At 36.0% G+C, this 20,446-nt stretch overlaps 3 protein-coding genes across 5 annotated transcripts; 1 reads left to right on the top strand and 2 right to left on the bottom strand.

Annotated features, from left to right (window-relative positions):
* Positions 1-9,986: 9,986 nt before the first annotated feature.
* LOC120070665 (cytidine deaminase 1-like) lies at positions 9,987-11,187 on the top strand. Its single transcript, XM_039022502.2, has one exon. It carries the CDS (start codon positions 10,140-10,142, stop codon positions 11,034-11,036), a length of 897 nt encoding a protein of 298 aa, XP_038878430.1. The 5' UTR covers positions 9,987-10,139; the 3' UTR covers positions 11,037-11,187.
* Positions 11,188-14,062: 2,875 nt separating this feature from the next.
* PRA1.C (prenylated RAB acceptor 1.C) lies at positions 14,063-14,975 on the bottom strand. Its single transcript, XM_039022346.2, has one exon. It carries the CDS (start codon positions 14,973-14,975, stop codon positions 14,277-14,279), a length of 699 nt encoding a protein of 232 aa, XP_038878274.1. The 3' UTR covers positions 14,063-14,276.
* Positions 14,063-17,841, bottom strand: EMB2752 (embryo defective 2752). 3 transcript variants are annotated; one of them, XR_005479982.2, is made up of 3 exons: positions 17,392-17,804; positions 16,247-16,453; positions 14,063-15,045 (listed from the first exon to the last, which is right to left on the bottom strand). XR_005479982.2 is itself a non-coding variant. In XM_039022347.2 (2 exons), exons 1-2 carry the CDS (start codon positions 17,572-17,574, stop codon positions 16,343-16,345), a joined length of 294 nt encoding a protein of 97 aa, XP_038878275.1. In that variant the 5' UTR covers positions 17,575-17,841; the 3' UTR covers positions 16,201-16,342. The 3 variants fall into 3 exon arrangements, 1 of the variants encoding a protein (XP_038878275.1); XR_016527730.1 differs by having other exon boundaries at positions 14,063-14,464; XM_039022347.2 differs by lacking the exon at positions 14,063-15,045 and having other exon boundaries at positions 16,201-16,453; positions 17,392-17,841.
* Positions 17,842-20,446: the final 2,605 nt, after the last annotated feature.

Genomic DNA, 20,446 nt, shown 5'->3' with positions numbered 1-20,446 from the left:
GTCTACCATTTGGAGATTGAAGAGGTTCGTGATCCGTTTGAGGAATTCATGAAGAAATTGGCTTCAAGGGTATGTAAATTCTCCTTCCCAATTTCTTATGATTTTTCAAATGCGTGCTCTAAATGTTAGATATAATGCATAATCTCTCTGTCTGTTCTGTAACTTCTGAAATTTTATGAAAATTAAAATTAGGATCGATCCCCACTTCTGATGCGAAACTGTCAATGGTTTCCCTTCAATGTCATTAGCTCGAGATTTTTTCTTTAACAAAAGTAGATGATTAATTTTCATTCACATGGCTTAATACCTTTTTATCATTCAAAGGTTTATCCAAGTCAATAATTCTATCTAATTTTTGTGCACATATAGTCAATTTCTTTATGGACATTTTTGCAATTGCAAGCTCTTTATTAGCAAGCATTTTTTTTCTCTTTAAGCATATGCGAAAGGTCATTTTTCTCATGAATATCACATTTAAGAAATTTAATTTTGTCAATAAGAGACAATTTATCTTTTTCTAATGTTATATTGCTAGTTTCCAAATCAATAATTCTATTTTTCAAAATAACAATTTGATCATTTAATTCCAAATAACAAGATTCAAATTTCTCATTCTTATTTCTCATTCTTATTTCTCAAGTCATTCACTTCAAGTTTCAATTAAGATAAAGATTTAATTTCGTCATTCTTTTTTTCAAAAAACTTGATTCTATCATTCAAGGCACATTTTTCATCATCATAAGATTTATAATCATGCAAAACATCATTAGTTGCTCTATTTTTTAAACATACATTTTCATTTATGAAAATTTTATTTTCAATAGATAATGCCTTGTACTTCTTTGATAATTTCACTTATTTAGAGCTAACTTTTTTAAGATCATATTGCATACTTTCAAATGCATCAAATAATTCGTCATAAGAAAGGGTTCTATGATTCACCTCATTTTTGTCACCTTCATCTCCAAAGTCAGTTATTCGAATGAGCCATTAAGCACAATGAGGATCCATCACATTTTTCTTTTTCTTTTTCATCGACTTTTCCTTGACTTTGAGAATTATAATTCTCCTTCACATCAAATAAATCATTAGTACTACAAGGATAATTTTCTAAGCTATACGTATTATCAAGAAAATTTCAAATATCATATGCATATTCAAAATGTAAGACTTTATCACATATTTGTCTATCCAATGCACAATATATGATATTTATGGCTTTGACATTGAAAGTAAGCAACTCATTATTCAATTGCAATTTAGATATATCATGCTCGCAAACATACTTAATATTAAAATCTATAGCGAGCATAAATGTTTTCGTTCTATTTTTCCAAACATCATAATTCCTATTACCATCAAAGAATGTAGGCCTATCAATAGAATGTTCTTCTAAAATTGTCATAACTCTAGCAATTAAGCTTTTCAAATAAATTTTCAAGATATTAATAAGATACTTTATATATCAAAATAATATTTGAAAAATAATTTATGTAAAGTGCTCCTCGCTCTGATGCCAATTGTAAAAGTGAGAAACTCAAACAATGGGTGTCAATCTAAAATGATTTATGAAAATTTTTATCACAAGCAAGAAAGCAACTGACTCTAATACCATTGTGGGATCGGTATGGAAAACCTAGGAGGGTGAATAGAGTTTAATCAAACTAATTAAAAAAATTTCTTAATGTGGACCCAATTAAGCAAATGAATATAATTTTAGGTAATAAGTAATTTTAACAATAAATTCATGGAAATAATTTCACTTTGAATTAAACAAGAAAATAAGAATCACATTTTAAAGCACCCTATTTAATTATAATAAAAAGATTGGTATGAACAATTGGTATTTAATTATAATCAGTGATTTTTAGTCTACAAAAAATAATAGAAGGCCGTCGAAAAGTCTCAAGGGTTCGCCTTGGTTCGCCACCGCCGTCGCCTAAAGAGATTGGATACAGCCCTAAGGTTCTCTATGGGTCGTGGGCCATCTCTTCATCTGCGCCGAGTGGGCTTCCACCGATCGTCATTTCGCGTCCTGGATTCCTGGTTTCAACGTTCAGGTGGGCTACGTTCAGTGTCTACGTGCTTCCATCGTCGACTAAGTTTGTACGGGTGGATGCGCGTCTGGTTGGATGGATTCCTGGTTTCGTGTCTGTGAGGTTCCTTGTTTCGCGTCTGTTCAGGTGGATTCGAAGCTGCGTTCGACGGCCGCCGTCTACTGTGTTGGTACGGGTTTCGTTTACGGCTTGTTGACTGGTGGAGGTGTTCGCAGTCGATTGGTGAGGTTGGGTTCTGTTGGTTTGCAGACGGTGACGATCTTATTGAGGTGTGGTTTAACACGATGAGAATTGGTAATGATGGTGCGTAAGCGGTCGCCTCTAAGACTGAAGGAGAAGAATGAAGGTGGAGTTGCTCGTCAACCCTTTCGTCTACTTAGACCGGAGAAAGATTTGGGATTGGGTGCTCGTTCTTTGGAGGTAAGGAATTTTGGGTTGTCTGACGGTCGCTCTGAGGAAGGTGAAGGGTCTGGTATGGGGAGTGTTGGGTTGAAGAAGAAAATTCGGGTTGTGAGGGTTGAACTAGGTGGGCTGGGTAGTTCGGTTGGAGGAGGGGTGTGGTTTTGGATCCAGCGTGAAAAGGGGAAGTCATGGGCAACCCTTTTTGGGTCTAAGTTGAAGGGTAATTTGGAGTTCATTCCCCCATTGGTTGAAAAAGATAAAGTTATTGTTGAACCTTGTAAAGAGATTATTGATGAGGGTATCTGTGTGTGGGAGAAATCTCTGGTTGGTCAGTTTGTGGATGCCAAACTCTCGTATTATGTTATTTGTTGTCTTATTCAGAGAATTTGGGGACATGTAGAGATGCCAACTATTACCTTATTGGATAACGGTCTGATTATCTTTAATTTTCAAAAGGTAGAGTCACGGGATTGGGTGCTGGAGAATGGTCCATGGCACTTTGGTGGCAAGCCCATCTTATTACGATAGTGCTCTCTAGGTATTGTTCCTGAAACCTTTGTTTTTTATTCTGTCCCTATCTGGATTAAACTGGAGCATGTTCTCCTGAAGTTGTGGACGAATAGGGGTTTAGCAGTGTTAGCTAGTGTCGTGGTAAACTTGTCTCTTTTAATGTTGCAACAAGAGAGTAGAAACGGTTATCGTATGCGAGGGTTTGTATTCAGATGGATGGTGATTCGTTAATGCCCCCTTCAGTCACTGTTAGAATGCGGGGTTAGGAGTTTATTATTCCAGTAGTGTATGAGTGGAAACCTCATAGGTGTTCTTGTTGTGGTTCCTTTGGGCATACTGAGGCAGTGTGTGAGCAACAAGGTGTGGAGAAGGGTCAAGAGTTGTGTATTGTGGCAGTCAATGAGGGGTGTTTGAAGGAGAACGGGGGAATTGAGAGTGTGAGAAAGGGGTAGGACTTGGGTATGGGTGCGAGAGGAGCTAGCCTAGTAGATGAGATTAAGGGCACGGAAAGGGTTAAGGAATTTACTATGGTTAGTCGACGTAGGCGTGATAGAGGAGGTGTAGGGCATAGGGGTGGTAGTGAGTCACCGGGTACGGCGCCCTTGAAGAGCAGAATAGTTTATGGGTCCCCTGGAATTACGGGGTTTTTAAAGTATGTTGATGATCGTAATCAGTTTGATATTTTGTGTGATAAGGGGAGACTCGTTGGCATTGGCTCTAGTGCAGGCAGATCCTGATCCATTGTTTGTTATGGATGGGATGTTCGGGAGTTTGGGCAAAGGCTCAGTGGAAAGTGGTAGGTGTGATCTCTTGCAAGATTCATGATTTGGTGTTCCTGGAATGTTCGGGGGTTGAATGACCCTATCAAATGTAAGATGGTGGCAGACTTTCTGGCTTCCTCCTCTGTTACTTTCTGTTGTTTGCTTGAGACGAGGGTTCGTCGTGAAAACTTTGGTATGGTGATGGGTAGGTTTGATGATGCTTGGAGTTGTGTGTATAGCTATAGTGTGCAGGGAGTTGGGAAGATTTGGGTGATGTGGCAGAAGAGTGTCTATGATTTTTCCATTGATGTCAGTGGAGATCAATTCATTTCTGGAATCTTAGTGGATATTGTATCCAGTGCTAGGGTACACATTGGTGCAGTGTATGCCTCTAATCACGTCAGCGATAGGAGGAACTTGTGGTCTTAGTTGATTGATGTGTGTGCCTCGTGGCAGCTTCCTGGAGTTGTTTTGAGGGATTTTAATGCTATTCGTAGTAGTTCAGAAGATTTTGGTGGTTGCCCTAACTTGAGGGAGATGGAGGAGTTTGATGAGGTGTTATTGAAGGCGGATCTGGTTGAGTTGAGTGTGATAGGTAACTGGTTTATCTGGACTAGTAAACTTCAGGGAAATGGTATCTTGCGCCGCTTGGATCGATGTTTGTCCAATGAGGCGTGAAAGGTAGCTTTTCCGTATTCGGAGATTAGGGTTGGTCAGTGGGGGATTTTTGATCATAGCCCTCTTCTGGTTTCTACAGGGGAGACGAAGAGTAGACCGCCTCCTATGTTTCGTTATTTTTCTCATTGGACAAAGGAAGAGGGTTTTCTTGATACTATCAAGTCAGTGTGGAGAAGGTCTGAGGATGTGTTTCCTATGGTTAGTTTTTGTGCGAAATTTAAAGGTAGTGAAGCAGGATTTTCGTGCATCATTTGGTAGGCGTATCTCTGTGTTAGCTTATGAGATACGAGCGGCTAGGCAGGTTATGGAGGCTGCTCAGGCTGTGGTAGAAATGAATCCTGATTCAGAGTTGGTGTGTGTGGAGGCGGCTCGGGCCACTGAGGTGTTTTGGTTAGTGGCGGAGATTGGAGGAGGCGTCGCTCCGGCAGAAGGCCAGGGTCAGGTGGTTGGAGTTAGGTGATATGAACACAACTTTTTTTCATCGTTGTGTTCATTCTCGTCGCAAATGTAGTGGTTATTTATGGTCGTGGATGCTAGGGGGACTTGCCAAACGGTGCATGACAGGGTGGCAGGGGTGGCGGTAGAATTCTTTCGGGGTTGCTTAGGGGCTCAGAATGTGGGATATAGGGATCTTACTACCCGAATTGGGGATATTGTGCAGTTCAGCTGGCCCGAGGAAATGGTGGAGGCACTTGGTCGGCCTGTGAGTTGGGAGGAGATTCAGAAGGCTTTATTCTTGATGAAGTCTGGGAAGGCTCCTGGGCCTGATGGGTTTTCGGTGGATTTTTACAGAGCTGCTTAGAGTGTGGTTAGGGATGATTTCTGTGACATTATGCTGAATTTTTTTGAAACATGTTACCTGCCTGGTGGAGTTAATTCTACTACTATTACTCTCATCCCTAAGATGCGGGGAGCTGAATGTATGGAGGAGCTTCGTCCTATTTCATGTTTCAATCTTGTGTATAAGTGTATCTCGAAGACCTTAGTTGAGAGATTGCGGTTGGGGTTGCCTGATTTCATCAGTGGTAATCAGTCTGCGTTTGTTCCGGGTAGGTCGATTTTCGATAATATTTTATTGTGTTAGGAGATCGTGGGGAGCTATAAGAAGGGCAGAGGGAAGTCGCGTTGTGTGTTAAAGGTAGACCTTCAGAAGGCTTACGATTCGGTGAATTGAGATTTTCTGTTTGGTGTGTTGTTGGCTATAGGTACGCCCCTTCAGTTTGTTAGTTGGGTGAGGGGCTTGTGTTACTTCGCCTAAGTTCTCTGTGATGATTAATGGTTCCCTTGAAGGGTTTTTTTCCTGGTAGGAAGGGGTTGAGGCAGGAGAATCCGTTGTCTCCTTTTTCGTTTGTGATGGTGATGGAGATCTTGTCTAGGTTGTTGAATAAACCTCCTGTGTGGTTTAGGTTCCATGATCAGTGTGAGCGCTTGAGCCTAACTCATTTGGTTTTTGTATACGATTTGATGATTTTCTGTGCAGTTGAGAGAGATTCTTTGGAGTTTGTGAGGCAAGTATTGACAGAGTTTGCAGAGCTGTCTGAGTTAGTCGCAAATATTGGGAAGAGTTCCATGTTTGTTGCGGGTGTGAAGTCTGGGGAGGCGGAGGAACTAGCTGCGTATATGGGTGTCTCTCTTGGTTCGTTGCCTGTTAGGTATTTGGGTTTACTTTTATTGGCGGGTCGGTTGAGGGCTGTGGATTGTGCACCTTTGATACAGAGGATTACAACTCATATTAGAAACTGGGCAGCAAGGTCCCTCTCCTTTGCTGGGAGGTTGCAGCTTGTTAGCTCTGTTTTACAGTCCTTTCAGGTTTTTTGGTGTAGCATATTCGTGTTGCCTGCGTGTGTAACTCATGAGGTTGATCGTCTGTTACGTAGTTATTTATGGAAATGTGGTGTGGTGAGTCGGGGTAGTACACGGGTGGCGTGGGATGAGGTGTGCTTGCCATTAGGAGAGGGGGGGTTGAGTGTAAAGCATATGGCCTCTTAGAACCAGGCTGCTATTATGAAGCTGCTCTGGCTTCTCTTAATTAAATCGGGGTCACCTTGGGTGGCATGGGTGGAGGCTTATGTTTTGCGTGGGCGGTCGTTGTGGGATGTTCGGAGTGAGGTTTTGAGGTCTTGGTGCTTGAGGGCTATCTTATGAAGTAGAGATAGATTCAAGCATTTGGTTCATTTGATGATTGACGATGGACGGTCTTGTTTTGTTTGGTGGGATCTTTGGCTGCCGGGGGGCACGATTTTGGATTCATACAGGTCTACGATTGTTCATGATGCAAGGAGTAGTTTGGAAGCGCGGTTGTCGGAGTTCTTGGATGGTGAGGGAGGTTAGAAGTGGCCTACAGTGTCTTGGGAGCTGCTTGAGATCTGAGGTTTTATCTAGGCAGTGGGGCCTAGGGTGAGGAGAGAGGTTGGGTTTGGGTGTCGGATGCTAGTGGTCGATTTTCTATCGCTAGTGCTTGGGAGAGTATACGTCCTCGTCGTCCTAGGGAGTCTTAGGCTAGTATTTTTTGGGTGGGGGTGGTATTCCGCGTCACTTTTTTTGTGTGTGGTTAGCAGTGAGGGACAAGTTGGGTACGCAGGATTGGTTGAGGAGTTGTGGTGTGTTGTCAAAGAGGGAGTGTCTTCTTTATGGGGGAGGTGTGGAGTCGCGAGATCATTTATTTTTTCAATGTGGGTTTGGGAGATAGGTGTGGTCTAGTGTGTTGCGTTAGTTGTGTTCGACGCATCGAATGGCTGGTTGGGATGTAGAGTTAAGTTGGTTGTGCCGAGTGGGGTTGGGTAAGGGGGTGCGTAGTAAGTTGTTCCGTGTTTTCATGTGTGCGTCCATATACTACATCTGGCAAGAGCGTAATCGGCGGCTGCATGAAGGTCGACCGAGGTCGGTGTCTGCTTTGGTTCACCTTATGGTCTCTACGGTTCGTTCTCATGCTACTTCCTGGCGGGTTGACCTTCTAGGTCTTATCTAGTGTGTGTACGGATGTTTTTTCCTTTTGAATTTCACGTTGTTCTCTGTTTTGCTATAGCCCCTAGTTTGTGGGGTTTTGGGTTCTTTTCTCTGCCTTTCTTCCTAGTGATTTGTGAGTTTTTGATTTTGATGTCCTGTCTTTGGTTGTGCTTTGTTGCTTTGATGCCTTGATCCCGGGCTGTGGGATCCTTCTTCTTGTTGTATAATAATATCACCTATTCTAAAAAAAAAAAATTGGTATTTAAAACAAACAATTTTAATGAATATAGAAAATTTAAAACTACCAATCAAAACAAATCAATATGAACAATTAATCTAAAGAATAAATATTGTAATTAATTTAATTTAATAAACAATAATAACACGTTAATTGCAAAAATTAAAATAGTATAGGAATAGAGAAATTGATACTAGTAATTTAATAGTGGTGCGACACAATCAACCTATATCCACTTCCCAATCTTTTCTTGGGTATGTCATTATAAACTTGACTCTTTTCACGACTTAGAATCAAACTGCTACAATATTCTTTTTCCGGGTGCAAGAACAAACCTGATCCTTTCTACCATTGAGAATCAAACCGTTACGACTCTTTTTCGGGATCAAGAACAACCCTTACAATAGTTTGAAATTTTTTTTTTTAAAAAAAAACACACTTGACAAACTCTCTACAAGAGTGAATTTGAATTTACAAATTTTAGCACCCAATGAATCAATCCTCACAACATAAAATATCTCTCTCAAGAAAAAAATTGAAGCTTAGAGAGAGAACAACAATGGTGGTTTAATGAGTTATGGAGGATTGAAAATAATAAAAAATGTTGTTATAATTTAGAGAAGAAAATGAGTTTAAATAGAGAGGAATAATTGTTGAAAATCACATTTAATTTAAACCATTGGATCTTAAAAAAGAAAAAAACAATAGCGGAGATTTTAAACTAAACTAGTCGTTAGACACAAAATATAATATAATTTTTTTTTATAAAAAAAAAATCCAACAAAAAGCAAAAACTCACCATGTGTCAAAAACTAGCCGCTAGACACAGACATAAAATAATATTAAATTTATTTTCCTTTTAAATTAATTTTCTTTTTAAAATCAATCAAAAAATCAAAAGTCTACCATGCATCAGTTCTCCATTGTTCCAAGTGGCACATTTCAATTGGTCCACTTTGATGAGAAAAATTGCTACATCATGGGTTTTTTCTTTAAAAATGTTTTGGCTATATCCTCTTTGTTTGAGATTTGATTTAGGTGATTCAAATTGTGTTGAAACCATTTTTTTAAACTCTACGCGATGGACACTTTAAAACACTCACATTATTAATAAATAAAAGTAGGTTTATTATCATCAAAATATAATTAATTAATTAAAATTGATTATTTGAGGGCCAAAAAGCCAACCTTTTAAATAAAAGAAACAAAAGCAGCATCTACCAATGTCAACATAAGCATCTCTCTCAAAGGGTTGAGACATATCTTTTCAGCCAATAGGTTAGTAGCCAAATCCAACACCCCCATTTGTTAAACTGAAAATAAATAAATAAATAATAAATAAAAAGAGTAAACACGGTAACTTAAAGTTTAAGTTAAATTATAAGTGTAGTCTTCGAATTGGACTACAGATTCTTTAATAAGTCTAACGTTTTCAATTTCATGTCGGATGAAATCATAAAATTTTAATATTTTTTGTTTAATAAGTCTAACCTCTTTAATTTTATGTTGGATGAAATCATAAAATTTTAATTTTATATCTAATAAATTAAAATTTTTAAAAAAATTCGACCATTTAAAAAAATTAAAAAACTAAATAGACACGAACAACAAGATTCAAACACAAAATTTGTAATTAAACATAAATTTTAAACCTTTCGCTAAATAAACCTCATTTTTGCTTAAGTGATCAAATTACTCATTAAAATAAAAATTAAAAAAAAATTAAAGCCAAATTCAACGCAGTTCGTCTGCTTCGTTTGCCACACACACAACAAACACAAATACTCTTCCTTCACTCTTTTTTTACTTTTCATCCGTAATAATTCTAATTATTATTATTATTATTATTGTAATTAAAAGTTAAATACTACCTTATTTTCTATACTTTCGATTTTAGTTCATTTTAGTTCTTATACTTTCAAATTGTTTATCTTGATTCCTATACTCTTAACTTTGATTCATTTTGGTCCCCATATTTTAAAAATGTTAATTTTAGTTATTTTAGTTTTAACTTCGATTAATTTTGATACTTTTACTTGTAAAAAGTTGTCATTTTTGTCCCTTCATTTGATAAAAATTGTCTTCTTTTTTAAAGTTCAAGAGTCAAAATGAATCAAAGTTGAAAATAAATGCTCAAAATAAACATTTTTTTAAATATAGGGACCAAAATAAACCAAAGTTAAAAATATAGAAACCAAAATCGACCATAATTTTACATATAAAAAAATATTAAACTAAATACAAAATTAGCAAAAAAAGTATTGACTTTTATCCCATACCATCAATCATACACTTTTATTCCTCTATTAAAAAATATTAAATTTTATTTCCAGTAAATAATTTTTCAAATTTTTCTCTTTTTTTTTTAAGAATCTCCCATTAATAATTAATAATTAATTAATCAATTTCTTCTTCCCAACATTCTCTATTTATATTCCCTCTGGTTTTCGCTCTCATGCCCTTCCTCCTCCGCCAAAGCTCTTGTTCCTCCTCTCTTCGCCACCGCCATTTTCGTCGGAATATCACTCGAATTTCCCTTCGCCCGTAATGGACGGATGTAGATTCGTAATCGAAGCGCCAGAAGTCGAATCCATGGCCAAACAATCGGGCCGCACAATTCCTCTGCTTCTTCCATCTCTGGTCAAATCGGCGCAGAGTCTAGCCCGGCCGCCGATATCGAAATACCACGTCGGCGCCGTCGGTCTTGGATCCTCCGGGAGAGTGTTCTTCGGTGTCAATCTTGAATTCCCCGGTCTTCCTCTTCATCAATCTGTTCACGCCGAACAATTCCTCGTCACAAATCTCGCCCTAAACGGCGAATCTCACCTCAATTACCTTGCTGTCTCCGCCTTCCCTTGCGGCCATTGCCGCCAATTCCTCCAAGAAGTTCGCTCCGCCGCCGAGATCAAAATCCTCGTCTCTGAATCCGATTCCAGTTCCAACGATTACGTTCCTCTCCCCCAATTTCTCCCTAACCGATTCGGTCCCGATGACCTTCTCGATAAAGACGTTCCATTACTCCTCGAGCCCCGATTTAACGGCCTAACTTTATCGAACGAATCCGCCGGAAATGAAAAGCTCTGTAATGGCACTCACGGTGGCGATTTGGAGAAACTCAAACGCGCCGCCTTAGATGCCGCGAATATGTCCCACGCGCCGTACAGTAAATGTCCGTCGGGAGTTGCGTTGATGGACAACAATGGACGAATCTACAATGGATCTTACATGGAATCGGCTGCGTATAATCCAAGTATGGGGCCGGTACAGGCGGCGATAGTGTCGTACATCGCCGGCGGCGGTGGCGAATATGAGAGAATCGTCGCCGCCGTGTTGGTGGAGAAGGATGGCGTGGAAGTGAAGCAAGAACAAGCGGCGAGGCTGTTACTGGAGACGATCTCGCCGGAATGTGAATTTAGGGTGGTTCATTGTATCGCCGCCGTGTGATTGGGCGGAGGAAATTAATTGTTGGAGGTTAACTCAAAACTGTTTACTGCATGTTAATAAAAATGATGTCGAATTTTCACAAATAATTATTTTGGTAAATAAAAAATAGGGTCTGTTGAGAAATAAATGGATCGTTTTTTTCTTGGGTTAATTTGAATGGCAATTTCCGAGATGTTTCTGGGCTGTTTGATGTTTGATGAAATATGTAATGTAGGAAATTATGTAACAATCTCCTTTTTTTTTCTTTTTTTTAATTAGAAAAAATTTTCTTCGCTCCATTTTCATTCATGGTAAAAAGTAAAAAAAAAAAAAAAAAAAATTTCTTGAGTGTTAGGGTTGACCTGAGAAAATTTCTAATACAATATTAGTATGAAAATTTTTTCATACTATCTTCTTTCATTGTTTGTCACAATAATAACATTTAAGAATGATGTGGAGTCTACGAAATAAACAAATAATAAATTAATAAATCATTTAATGATGTGTCACTTAATGAATGAAAGAAGTTGTGTCAAATAATGAATGGAATGAGTTGTGTCAAATAATGAACGGAAGAAGTTGATATTATAATAGTACTGATTTTGTTTTGAGTCGACCCTTACATGTAGTTTGACCGATCTTAAGTGACAAGACTCTACAATATTAGACATTTTTCTTTTTAAAGATAAACTTGTAATTTAAGTTTCACATTGACTTCTTAACGTTTCTTTTATTTTGGTTCACTAATTTTTAAAACACCGATTTTAGTCTTATATTCTTAAAGAAATAACTATATTGATTAGAGTAATTTTCATAATTCAATAAAATTTGCTATTATTATTTTTAAATGGTAAGATCTAAAATAAACATTTGAAAGTTCAAGAACCAACATATTATTCTTTCCAAAATTTAGGGACTAAAAAGAGATTTTAACTTAAATTCATTAAGAAACCCAACATTTGACTAACATCCACCCATCATTTAAAAGAAGAAAATTCACATAATTAAATAATTAATGACAATAACCAAAAAGTTTTTTCACAGAAATTAAAGTTGAAGAATTTTTCAAAATATATGGTCAATAAAAGTGTTGTAAAACCAAGAGAATGAAAAAGAAAGAAAGAGAAGAAGAAGAATAGAATATTTAAATGATAAATCAATTTAGATGGATAGAGACAATAATTGATGTAATGATGTCTTAAAAAAAAGATATTGTATAAAAGAAAGTGTTATCATCCTAGAATGGTTCATTTAATATGGACTTCTAAATCAAATCGAGAATAGATCTTTGAGAATCCCAAAAAAGGAAAATGAAATTTTAATGGCTTAAAAATTGTGTAAAAATTCAAAGTTTACCCCAAAAGGGCAAGAAGAAAATTGTGATCAAAGTTAACATTAAGAGTAAAAATTAACAGAGATAGAAGAATGTATACTAAAGGGAAACTTGATTATAATGAATTAATCATAAGCTAATTGGATAATGAATATATTAAGTACAAATTAGATTTTGATAGGGAGATAAGAATGAGATGTGACGGCGGCGGCGGGGAAGATGGTCGGAAGGTGGTGATTGACGGCGGCGAGGACTGATGATTGGTGGGAAGGAGGTCCAATCCAATATTCTTTCCAACTTCTATGGGGAATTTTTTATTTTATTTATCATTTTTAGAATTAAGCGTCCCCACACAGATTCAGAACCCAAAAACAAAAACACAAAAAAGATGCCTTTAGAAAGAATCATTGCTTACAAGAGTCGGGTTGATGATGGCTGTACATATTATATATGTCAATTATTGAGTGAGATGTAGGCTATATAGCATGGTTTAATAGGACTAAAAAGGTGACGATCTCGAAATACTAATAATACTAATAAAATTAAGCCTATAATTTTATAGAGTAGTATAAGCTTATATTACAACTTAAATTATTGTAATTCTCGACACTTTTAATGCTTTATTGACTAACTAAAATTATTGATATCAAAATTCGAGTCAACGATAAATTTAGATGAGCGTAAATTGAACAAATGTTTGTAGGATAAAAGAATTGTGTGTCGTTGTGGTGATGAGTCCCACACACTTTGACGTTCAAGTTAGTATCATATTCGTAAATAGCTTTTAGGTAGAAGATTGTGTGTGTTGTTTTTAATGTACCACATGTATTTCTCCCCCTCCCATAGAGAGGTTTAATGGAATTGCAAAGGGTGGATTTTGCTGCCATCTTGGTCGATAATCGACCGACCCATCCTCCCCTTAAGTGTTATGCCTCATGGACCATATCATCTTATTCAGGTCTTTATCTATCACTCATTCGCATTCTACATCTTACCTTTGAGTCTTAAGCCTCCGATGGTCTCGATCAAGGTTCATGGGACTTATAGTAAAAATAATTTCACCATTAACTCTTGATCCAACTTCCGAGTTGAGATTTGTGGTTCTGGTGACATATTTCTCGTATAATCGCAAGCTTGGGTTATGGTTGGGAGTTTCGAGCCTCGTAAGTGGCCCAAGGTCCAAATACAGGGCAGGCATACAACACAAACAAGGAATGTATAAGGACCCAACTCAGATGATATGGTCCAAATGTAACACACATCCCTAATGGGAGGTTGTAACCAACCCACATGGGTCAACCATAATTAGAATAAACCCATGGAGACTTTTCTCCAAATCCCTTTTACCCCACTCCTATACTTGAACCATCATGAAAAATCTTGACGACATTTTCGACCAATAGCAAGTCTCATCCTTTGCAATTCCATAAAAACCCTCTATAAATAAAGAGATTAGAGAAATACATGTGAGATAGGTGAAAAGACTCTAATCTTCTACTTAAGATATGCACAAATTCAATATTAACTTAAGAATCCGGGTGTGTGTCTTAACACCATGCCATTGCACAACTCTTTTATTCTTGTAGGCATTCATTCGATGTCCAATCATCTAAATTGACCTTGACCCAAATTTTGACATCACTAATATAACTGAGGTTAGAGACTAAATTAATGTGTATAAAATTAAAAGAAATTAAAGGAATGGTCCAAAATGTTAAAGAAAGCAGAGTGCAGAAATTATAATTCAAGCAAGCAACATTATTGGACATGGAAACCCACGTAGCCAATTATCAACCGTCCACTTCCTTAACCTCAAAGTAACATAAACAACAAAATTTACAAAGGCAAAAACATCAAACTCATATTCTTTGCCTTTTTAGAACATCAAAAGCCATAAAAGAAGCACCATGTTTAAAGAGCTTTTGTTTCTATGAAAGAGAGAAAGAAGAGGAGGCAGCATGCTTGAGAGGCATTTTGATAACCCCTCTTCCACCTCCACATTCTGATAAACCTTCTTCATCCAAAGAAAAAACATCCTCACTCCCTTTTAAAGCTCCATGCACAAACACAACCAACACACCGATGAACATCGAAATCATAATGTTCTTAGTTGCATCTGTGATCAAAAGCAATGCAACAGTGATTAACATCAAAGCCACCCTCACCAATCGATCGTTGACTACGCTACCACAAACCACCCATGGTTCGTCGTGTAAGAAATATAGGTAAAGCCACGCAACAGATGAGATGATGAAGACAACCAATGAGATGGGTTGCCAGAGCAAACATAGAAAGAGAATGAATAATATGATGAGAATGTAATTCGTCCGGAAGTACTCGCCATTGTTCTTAATTCTATTGATTAGTTGCAAAAAGGAGGAGGGAAAGCTCAGATCTTGAGGCTGGATCATCTCCATCCATGGCCTTCGTGTGCCAAGGCCTGATGCAATGCGTTCTCTTGCCCGGGAAGTGTAATGTAGGTTCGATAAAGGGGCTGGCTCGGTCGGAATTGTTCCATAGGTCCCCATTATTCCCTCTTCTTTGCCCGTTACAGAGCTGGGGTGGGGGAAGAGGAAGAGAGGGCAGAGGAGGGTTGGGGAGAGAGAGGGAGGGGAATGAAAAGGCATTGAGCGGTTGCCATTTAAGGAAGAGGGAGGTTGAAGAGAACCATTTTTGGCAGAGCCTAAATACTTTGTTCTAAAAACAGAGAATATTACGTGTCAATAATGTTTGAGCTGTAAAAACTCATTAACCAAAAACATATATGGAAGCTACAAACTAGAATTTCCCCCCAAGGGAACTACTTTTTATGTAAGCCAAACATTCATCTCAATTATCAAATGATACATCGAAGGTCCCGTTTGATAACTATTTGGTTTTTTTGTTTTTTGTTTTTAAAAATTAAGTCTAAAAATACTCCTTCCACCTCCAAATTTCTTGCTTTTGATCTACATTTTAATAATGTTTTTAAAAATCAAGCCAAATTTTGAAAACTAGAAAAAAAAAATATAGTTCTCACAAACTTATTTTTGTCTTTAACATTTGGCTAAGGATTCAACTCTTGTACTTAAGAAAGATGTAAATCATTGTAAGAAATTAAGAAAAAAAATAGGCTTAATTTTCAAAAACAAAAAATGAAATAGTTATCAAATGGAACTAAAGTAATCAACATTGTAGAATAAAAGGAGGGTTAAGGAAGACTTCAACAGAAAATTTGTGATCATCTCAACAAGAATTTAGCGATGGTTTTGTTCACTGAAACAATAGGAATTTACCCCAAGTCTTTTTATAAATGGTTTTGTTCACTGAAACAATAGGAATTTACCCCAAGTCTTTTTATTTTTTTATTTTTTTCTCTTAATGTATGTATGTATGTATGTATGTATGTATGTATCTATATATATCCGTGAGTGTACGAGGTCAGCTTACATGCACCTCGACTAATCTCACGAGACAATCTGCCTAACCCTAAAACATTTTGGTGTCAAAGGAAACTCATAGGAAATTAATTCCTAGGTAGGTGGCCACCATTGAATGAACCTTTGACCTCTTAGCCATTTGTTGAAATTGTCTCCTTTTTACTATACATCAAGTCCAAATCCAGAAATTAATAATCTAAAAGGCAGTGCCTCTCAGCCTATTTCTTCTTTATAACGAAAAAACTAAGAGTCTATGTCTTTAAACAAGCCTTACAATCTCCAAAATGACCATAGCTCAGCAATACTTGACATGTACTTCTCTTGACATTAAATGTTCAAATCCCCATATCTTACTTGATGTGATTAAAAGAAAAAACAACCCTCATATATCTTGCTGCTCATGCTTTAAAAGAGGATGAAGTAGATAATAAAATTCAACAATGAAAACCAGAAAGATGAATTATTATTGACAATCGTACCAGTTTCTTGAGCAAACAGAAAATTTACTCGATCATGAACTTTCTACAACATGTTTCCAATATCAGCATGGACGAGAATGGCGAGTGCTAAAGCTTTCACTTGGTATGTGCAGGGACTTCTCCTCTCATTACCCTCCAGGGTCCATAATAAAACTTTGGTTTCATTAAAGGAACAGCTTCCCCAGGGTGATCTTCCCAATACTTTTCCTGCACATTTTCACAAGGATTGCAGAGATTGATATAGCATAAATGATGCTTTTAGGACATGTTTGGTCACTTTTATCATGTTCAAAATCGATAAGAAACGTATTTCTAATCATTCAAAATCAATTTTAATGATGTACAATCACGTGTAAAAGTATAAAAAACAAACATTAAATTGATTTTAAATGATCATAAGACATGGTTTAAACAATATTTCTTTTTTTTTTTTTTTTTTTGGGCCTTTGGATAAGAAACCAAGCCTCAAATATCAAACATATGTTCTTAATATATGAAAGAACATACAAGGACATATAAAAAGAACAGTCCCACAACAAAGGGAGTCCGATGAACTACAAGGAAGGATTAAAAATTTAAAGAATTAAACCTAGATGATAATAACAAATAAATCTTAACCACATAAGCCATAACAAACCATTAAACCTAAGCACCTCCCACAACCCCTCCTCATATCTCTAAAAAAACTTTTACTAATGTTTTACGCATTTTTTTAAGGATAAGTTGCAAATTTGGTCCCATCAAAATCAGAGTTTAGTTCCTATGATTTTAATAATTAGATTTAATCGACTTGATAAAACCTTCCTATGCTATGATAAAAACCTCATATGAAGACTAAATTTGTAATTTAACCTATTTTTTAATGCACAGAGATGGACCTCCAACTTCAATAGAGCTAAGTACATCACAATTACTGTTGACCTAAGCTCGCTATGCCATGGCTTTACTAAAAGATTCCTTAATTGGGAGCACCAATCTGTCACAAACTAAGGAGTAAACAAAATGGAAAAAACTACCCATCTTTCTTCTATTTCAATCGGCTCAGTTCATCAATTAAACAGAAACAAAAGCAAATTCAATTAGATAAATATGCTTAAATTAAACAACAAAGTGACAAAAAATGGAATCAACAGTAGAAAATTTACCTTGTAGAGTTGCTCGGTAATGGCAGCGCCGACGACCCCAGTGTAAAAAGCAGCAATATAAATGGAAACCAAAGGCGTAAAGGATTTGGGTCGCCTATAGGGATCAACCATATCCCAGAGAATCGTTCTTTCCCATTTGGTGTAGACATAATCGGCGTACTTCCTCCATAAATAACTCGCCATTTTCGCGCAATTGACGATTGATTCGTTCGTATACAAGAGATATTAGAAGGAGAAGAAGTATCAATTTGAGTGATATTTAAAGGAAAACGAAAACAGTTGCAGACTCGGCTGTTACTGGCCTCGCTGGTGGCGGTGGCCGTGGCGGAATCAGCGATGAAGAGTTTTGTAAAGAGGAAGGAGGATAATAGAGAAAGCCCAATACGGATGAGAATTGGACCAGCTTCTTCTTCACCTTCATCTCTTCAAGCTTTGGGCTTTTCAATTTATAATTATTAAATAGTTTTTTAAAATAGATATAGAAAATAACATTTAATTTTAAATGATAATTTTAAATTTTGAATTTTATTTAATTTTGTATCTGTTTTTGGTAAATAATAGATTTTAAGAATGGTGGGAAATATTTGTGATTTAATTTTAAATGATAATTTTAAATTTTGAATTTATTTTATCAAACAAAAAAAAGTTAAGATTTTGTTATAATCACTTCTCTTCCTTTCAACATCAATCCAAATCATAGTCTTATTTTCTTCCTACTATTTCTTTCCTTGTAGTCATTCAAAATCAATTTTAATAGCATTAAAATTATTAAAATTGTATTTAGAGTATAATTATATATTAAATTGTTTCGAGTATTATAGGTGTGATTCAAACTGATTTTATACGTGATAAAAGTGATTTAACAATTTTGAAACCACTCCTAAAATATGCACTTCTTTATCTATTTGATGGAAAATAAAATCACAAAGCACTTTTTAATCACGGGGCTTTTAAAATTTAAAAATATATATATTTAAAAATATTTACACTTTATAGCAAAAAGTTTCAAGCACTTTTGGAACTTTTTTGCTATAAAGTGTAAATATTTTTGAGATTTTTCTATTTATAAGAATTTTTCAATCACCAAAATGCCCATTTTAATTTTTAGAAGATTTGCTTGTCTCTGTTTGTGTTTGACATATCTAGCTTGAATTCATAGTAGTAGCTAACCTGAGTATCGTTAAGACATTATATTTTTTAACAACATTTGAGTCAACCGGTTCAAAACAGGAGAATCGGGTATTGAACCACTCGAACTGAATCGCCCTTCAAAAAACCACCTTACAACTGATCGTGTAGCAAACGAACTATGTGTTGAGCATCTATGTGATGAGCATGAAAGACTATGAGATCGCGTAGCTAGCAACTATGCGATGAGCATGAAAGACTACGTGATCGCGTAGCTAGCAACCATGCATTGAGCATCTAAAGACCGTGTGATCATTTAGCAAGCAACTATGCGATCTTGTAGCAAATGATACACGATCGTGCAGCAAAAGCTACCTGATCACTAGCAAGAGCTACACAATAGCTTAGCCGTAGCTACACGATCTAGAACCTCTGTTTCGTTTTCTCCATCGAAACTGTACTCTGCAACCCTTCTTTGAAGCAACCCGAAACTTCACGAGCAACTCAAACTTACAAATTACAGACTCAATTGCAACAATTAATGCTAAAAAATGCAGGGGCCTTTACAAACCAAAATTATAAATTAAAAAAAGCCTTAAACAGAGAGTTCTATCTTGAAACATCCATCAACAAATTCATCCACAAGCATTTATCGCATAAGTAGAATGCAGATTATAAAACCCACAATTACTGTAAAACAATTCAATACAAAAATGGAATTTGGAATCAGAAACCTATAACCTTGCTCTGATACTAATTGAAGGAACTCTAATGAGAGAACCTTGAGCAGAAGCGGATCGACCAAATTCCATTATTTATTGAATATAAAGTTTTACAGTAAATAAGCAACAAGATATGCATTTAATTCTAAATTACAACATGCTTTAGAAAGAAAAGGTTTCAAGAAACCTCACCTTTGAAGACCTTTCTTCGTGTTTTTCCCTCGAACAGATCACGAACTTCTTGAAGACCTTCTTCAAGATTAATCTCAAACAAAACCAAACACTACCACAATACTTACCTTGGTATTCTCAGGGTGAGAACTCAGGAGTAGTGGGTCTTGACTATTTTGGTTAAGAGGGAAAACTTAATATATAGAGGATGAAGATTGAGAACTCTAAAAAACCAAGACAAAAACAGAACACTTTTGTATTTTTCTCCACTATCTCAATCGTTTAACAACCTTTGTTAATGAGGAAGAGAGATGTAACTCTCTTCCTTATTATTAAAATAATAATAATAATAATATAAATATAAATATGATAACTAACTTATCATATTACATATATATATATATATATATATATATATATAATTATATATAATTATATGTTATATCAAATATAACATATAACCTATAGTTTTAATAATGTATCACATACAATATAAACTATGGTTTCTTGTCTCTATCTATATGACATTTAATATAAATCTTATTTATATTAAATTTAACAACTATGAATCCAATTCATAGAAACTATATTTGAATCTCATTCAAATATTTATTTCCTCCCATTAAGCTATAATGTATCAAATACATTATGACAATTATATCACATATAATTGAAACAACTTAATTATATCATATATAATTAAATCCCTCTATTAATTTGAACAATTCAAATTAATCCAAAAACTGATTCTCAACTAAATCCTATTGAGCTACCAAGAGGACCTCATGGACTTGTAGTTTGAAGCTCCAATGGTATATGAATAATTAATTAAACTCTTTAATTACATTATTCACCATTCGTTAACTGTCGGATATTCCATTAAAGCCCGACAACTGCACTCTTTGCACTATAAATATATTTCTATGTCCATTGAATATAACTAATCAATGGTACGATGACCTTTCACAAATTGCTCGTAAGTACAGCTAGGCCAAATTACCGTTTTGCCCCTGTAGTACATCTAACTCCTTAAG

The sequence above is a fragment of the Benincasa hispida genome, chromosome 2, assembly GCF_027475165.1.
Source record: "Benincasa hispida cultivar pf3 chromosome 2, pf3_genome.v1.1, whole genome shotgun sequence".
NCBI lineage: Eukaryota > Viridiplantae > Streptophyta > Magnoliopsida > Cucurbitales > Cucurbitaceae > Benincasa > Benincasa hispida.
Note: the sequence above shows the minus strand (reverse complement) of the source record. Positions and strands in the feature narration are given on the sequence as shown.

Excerpts from the sequence above, each read along its gene's own strand:
- LOC120070665 (XM_039022502.2), top strand. The coding sequence starts at position 10,140 with ATGGACGGATGTAGATTCGTAATCGAAGCGCCAGAAGTCGAATCCATG.
- PRA1.C (XM_039022346.2), bottom strand. The coding sequence starts at position 14,975 with ATGCCTTTTCATTCCCCTCCCTCTCTCTCCCCAACCCTCCTCTGCCCT.
- EMB2752 (XM_039022347.2), bottom strand. The coding sequence starts at position 17,574 with ATGGCGAGTTATTTATGGAGGAAGTACGCCGATTATGTCTACACCAAA. Across the intron at positions 16,454-17,391 it reads TTACCGAGCAACTCTACAAG|GAAAAGTATTGGGAAGATCA; the intron begins GTAAATTTTCTA and ends GAAAATGTGCAG.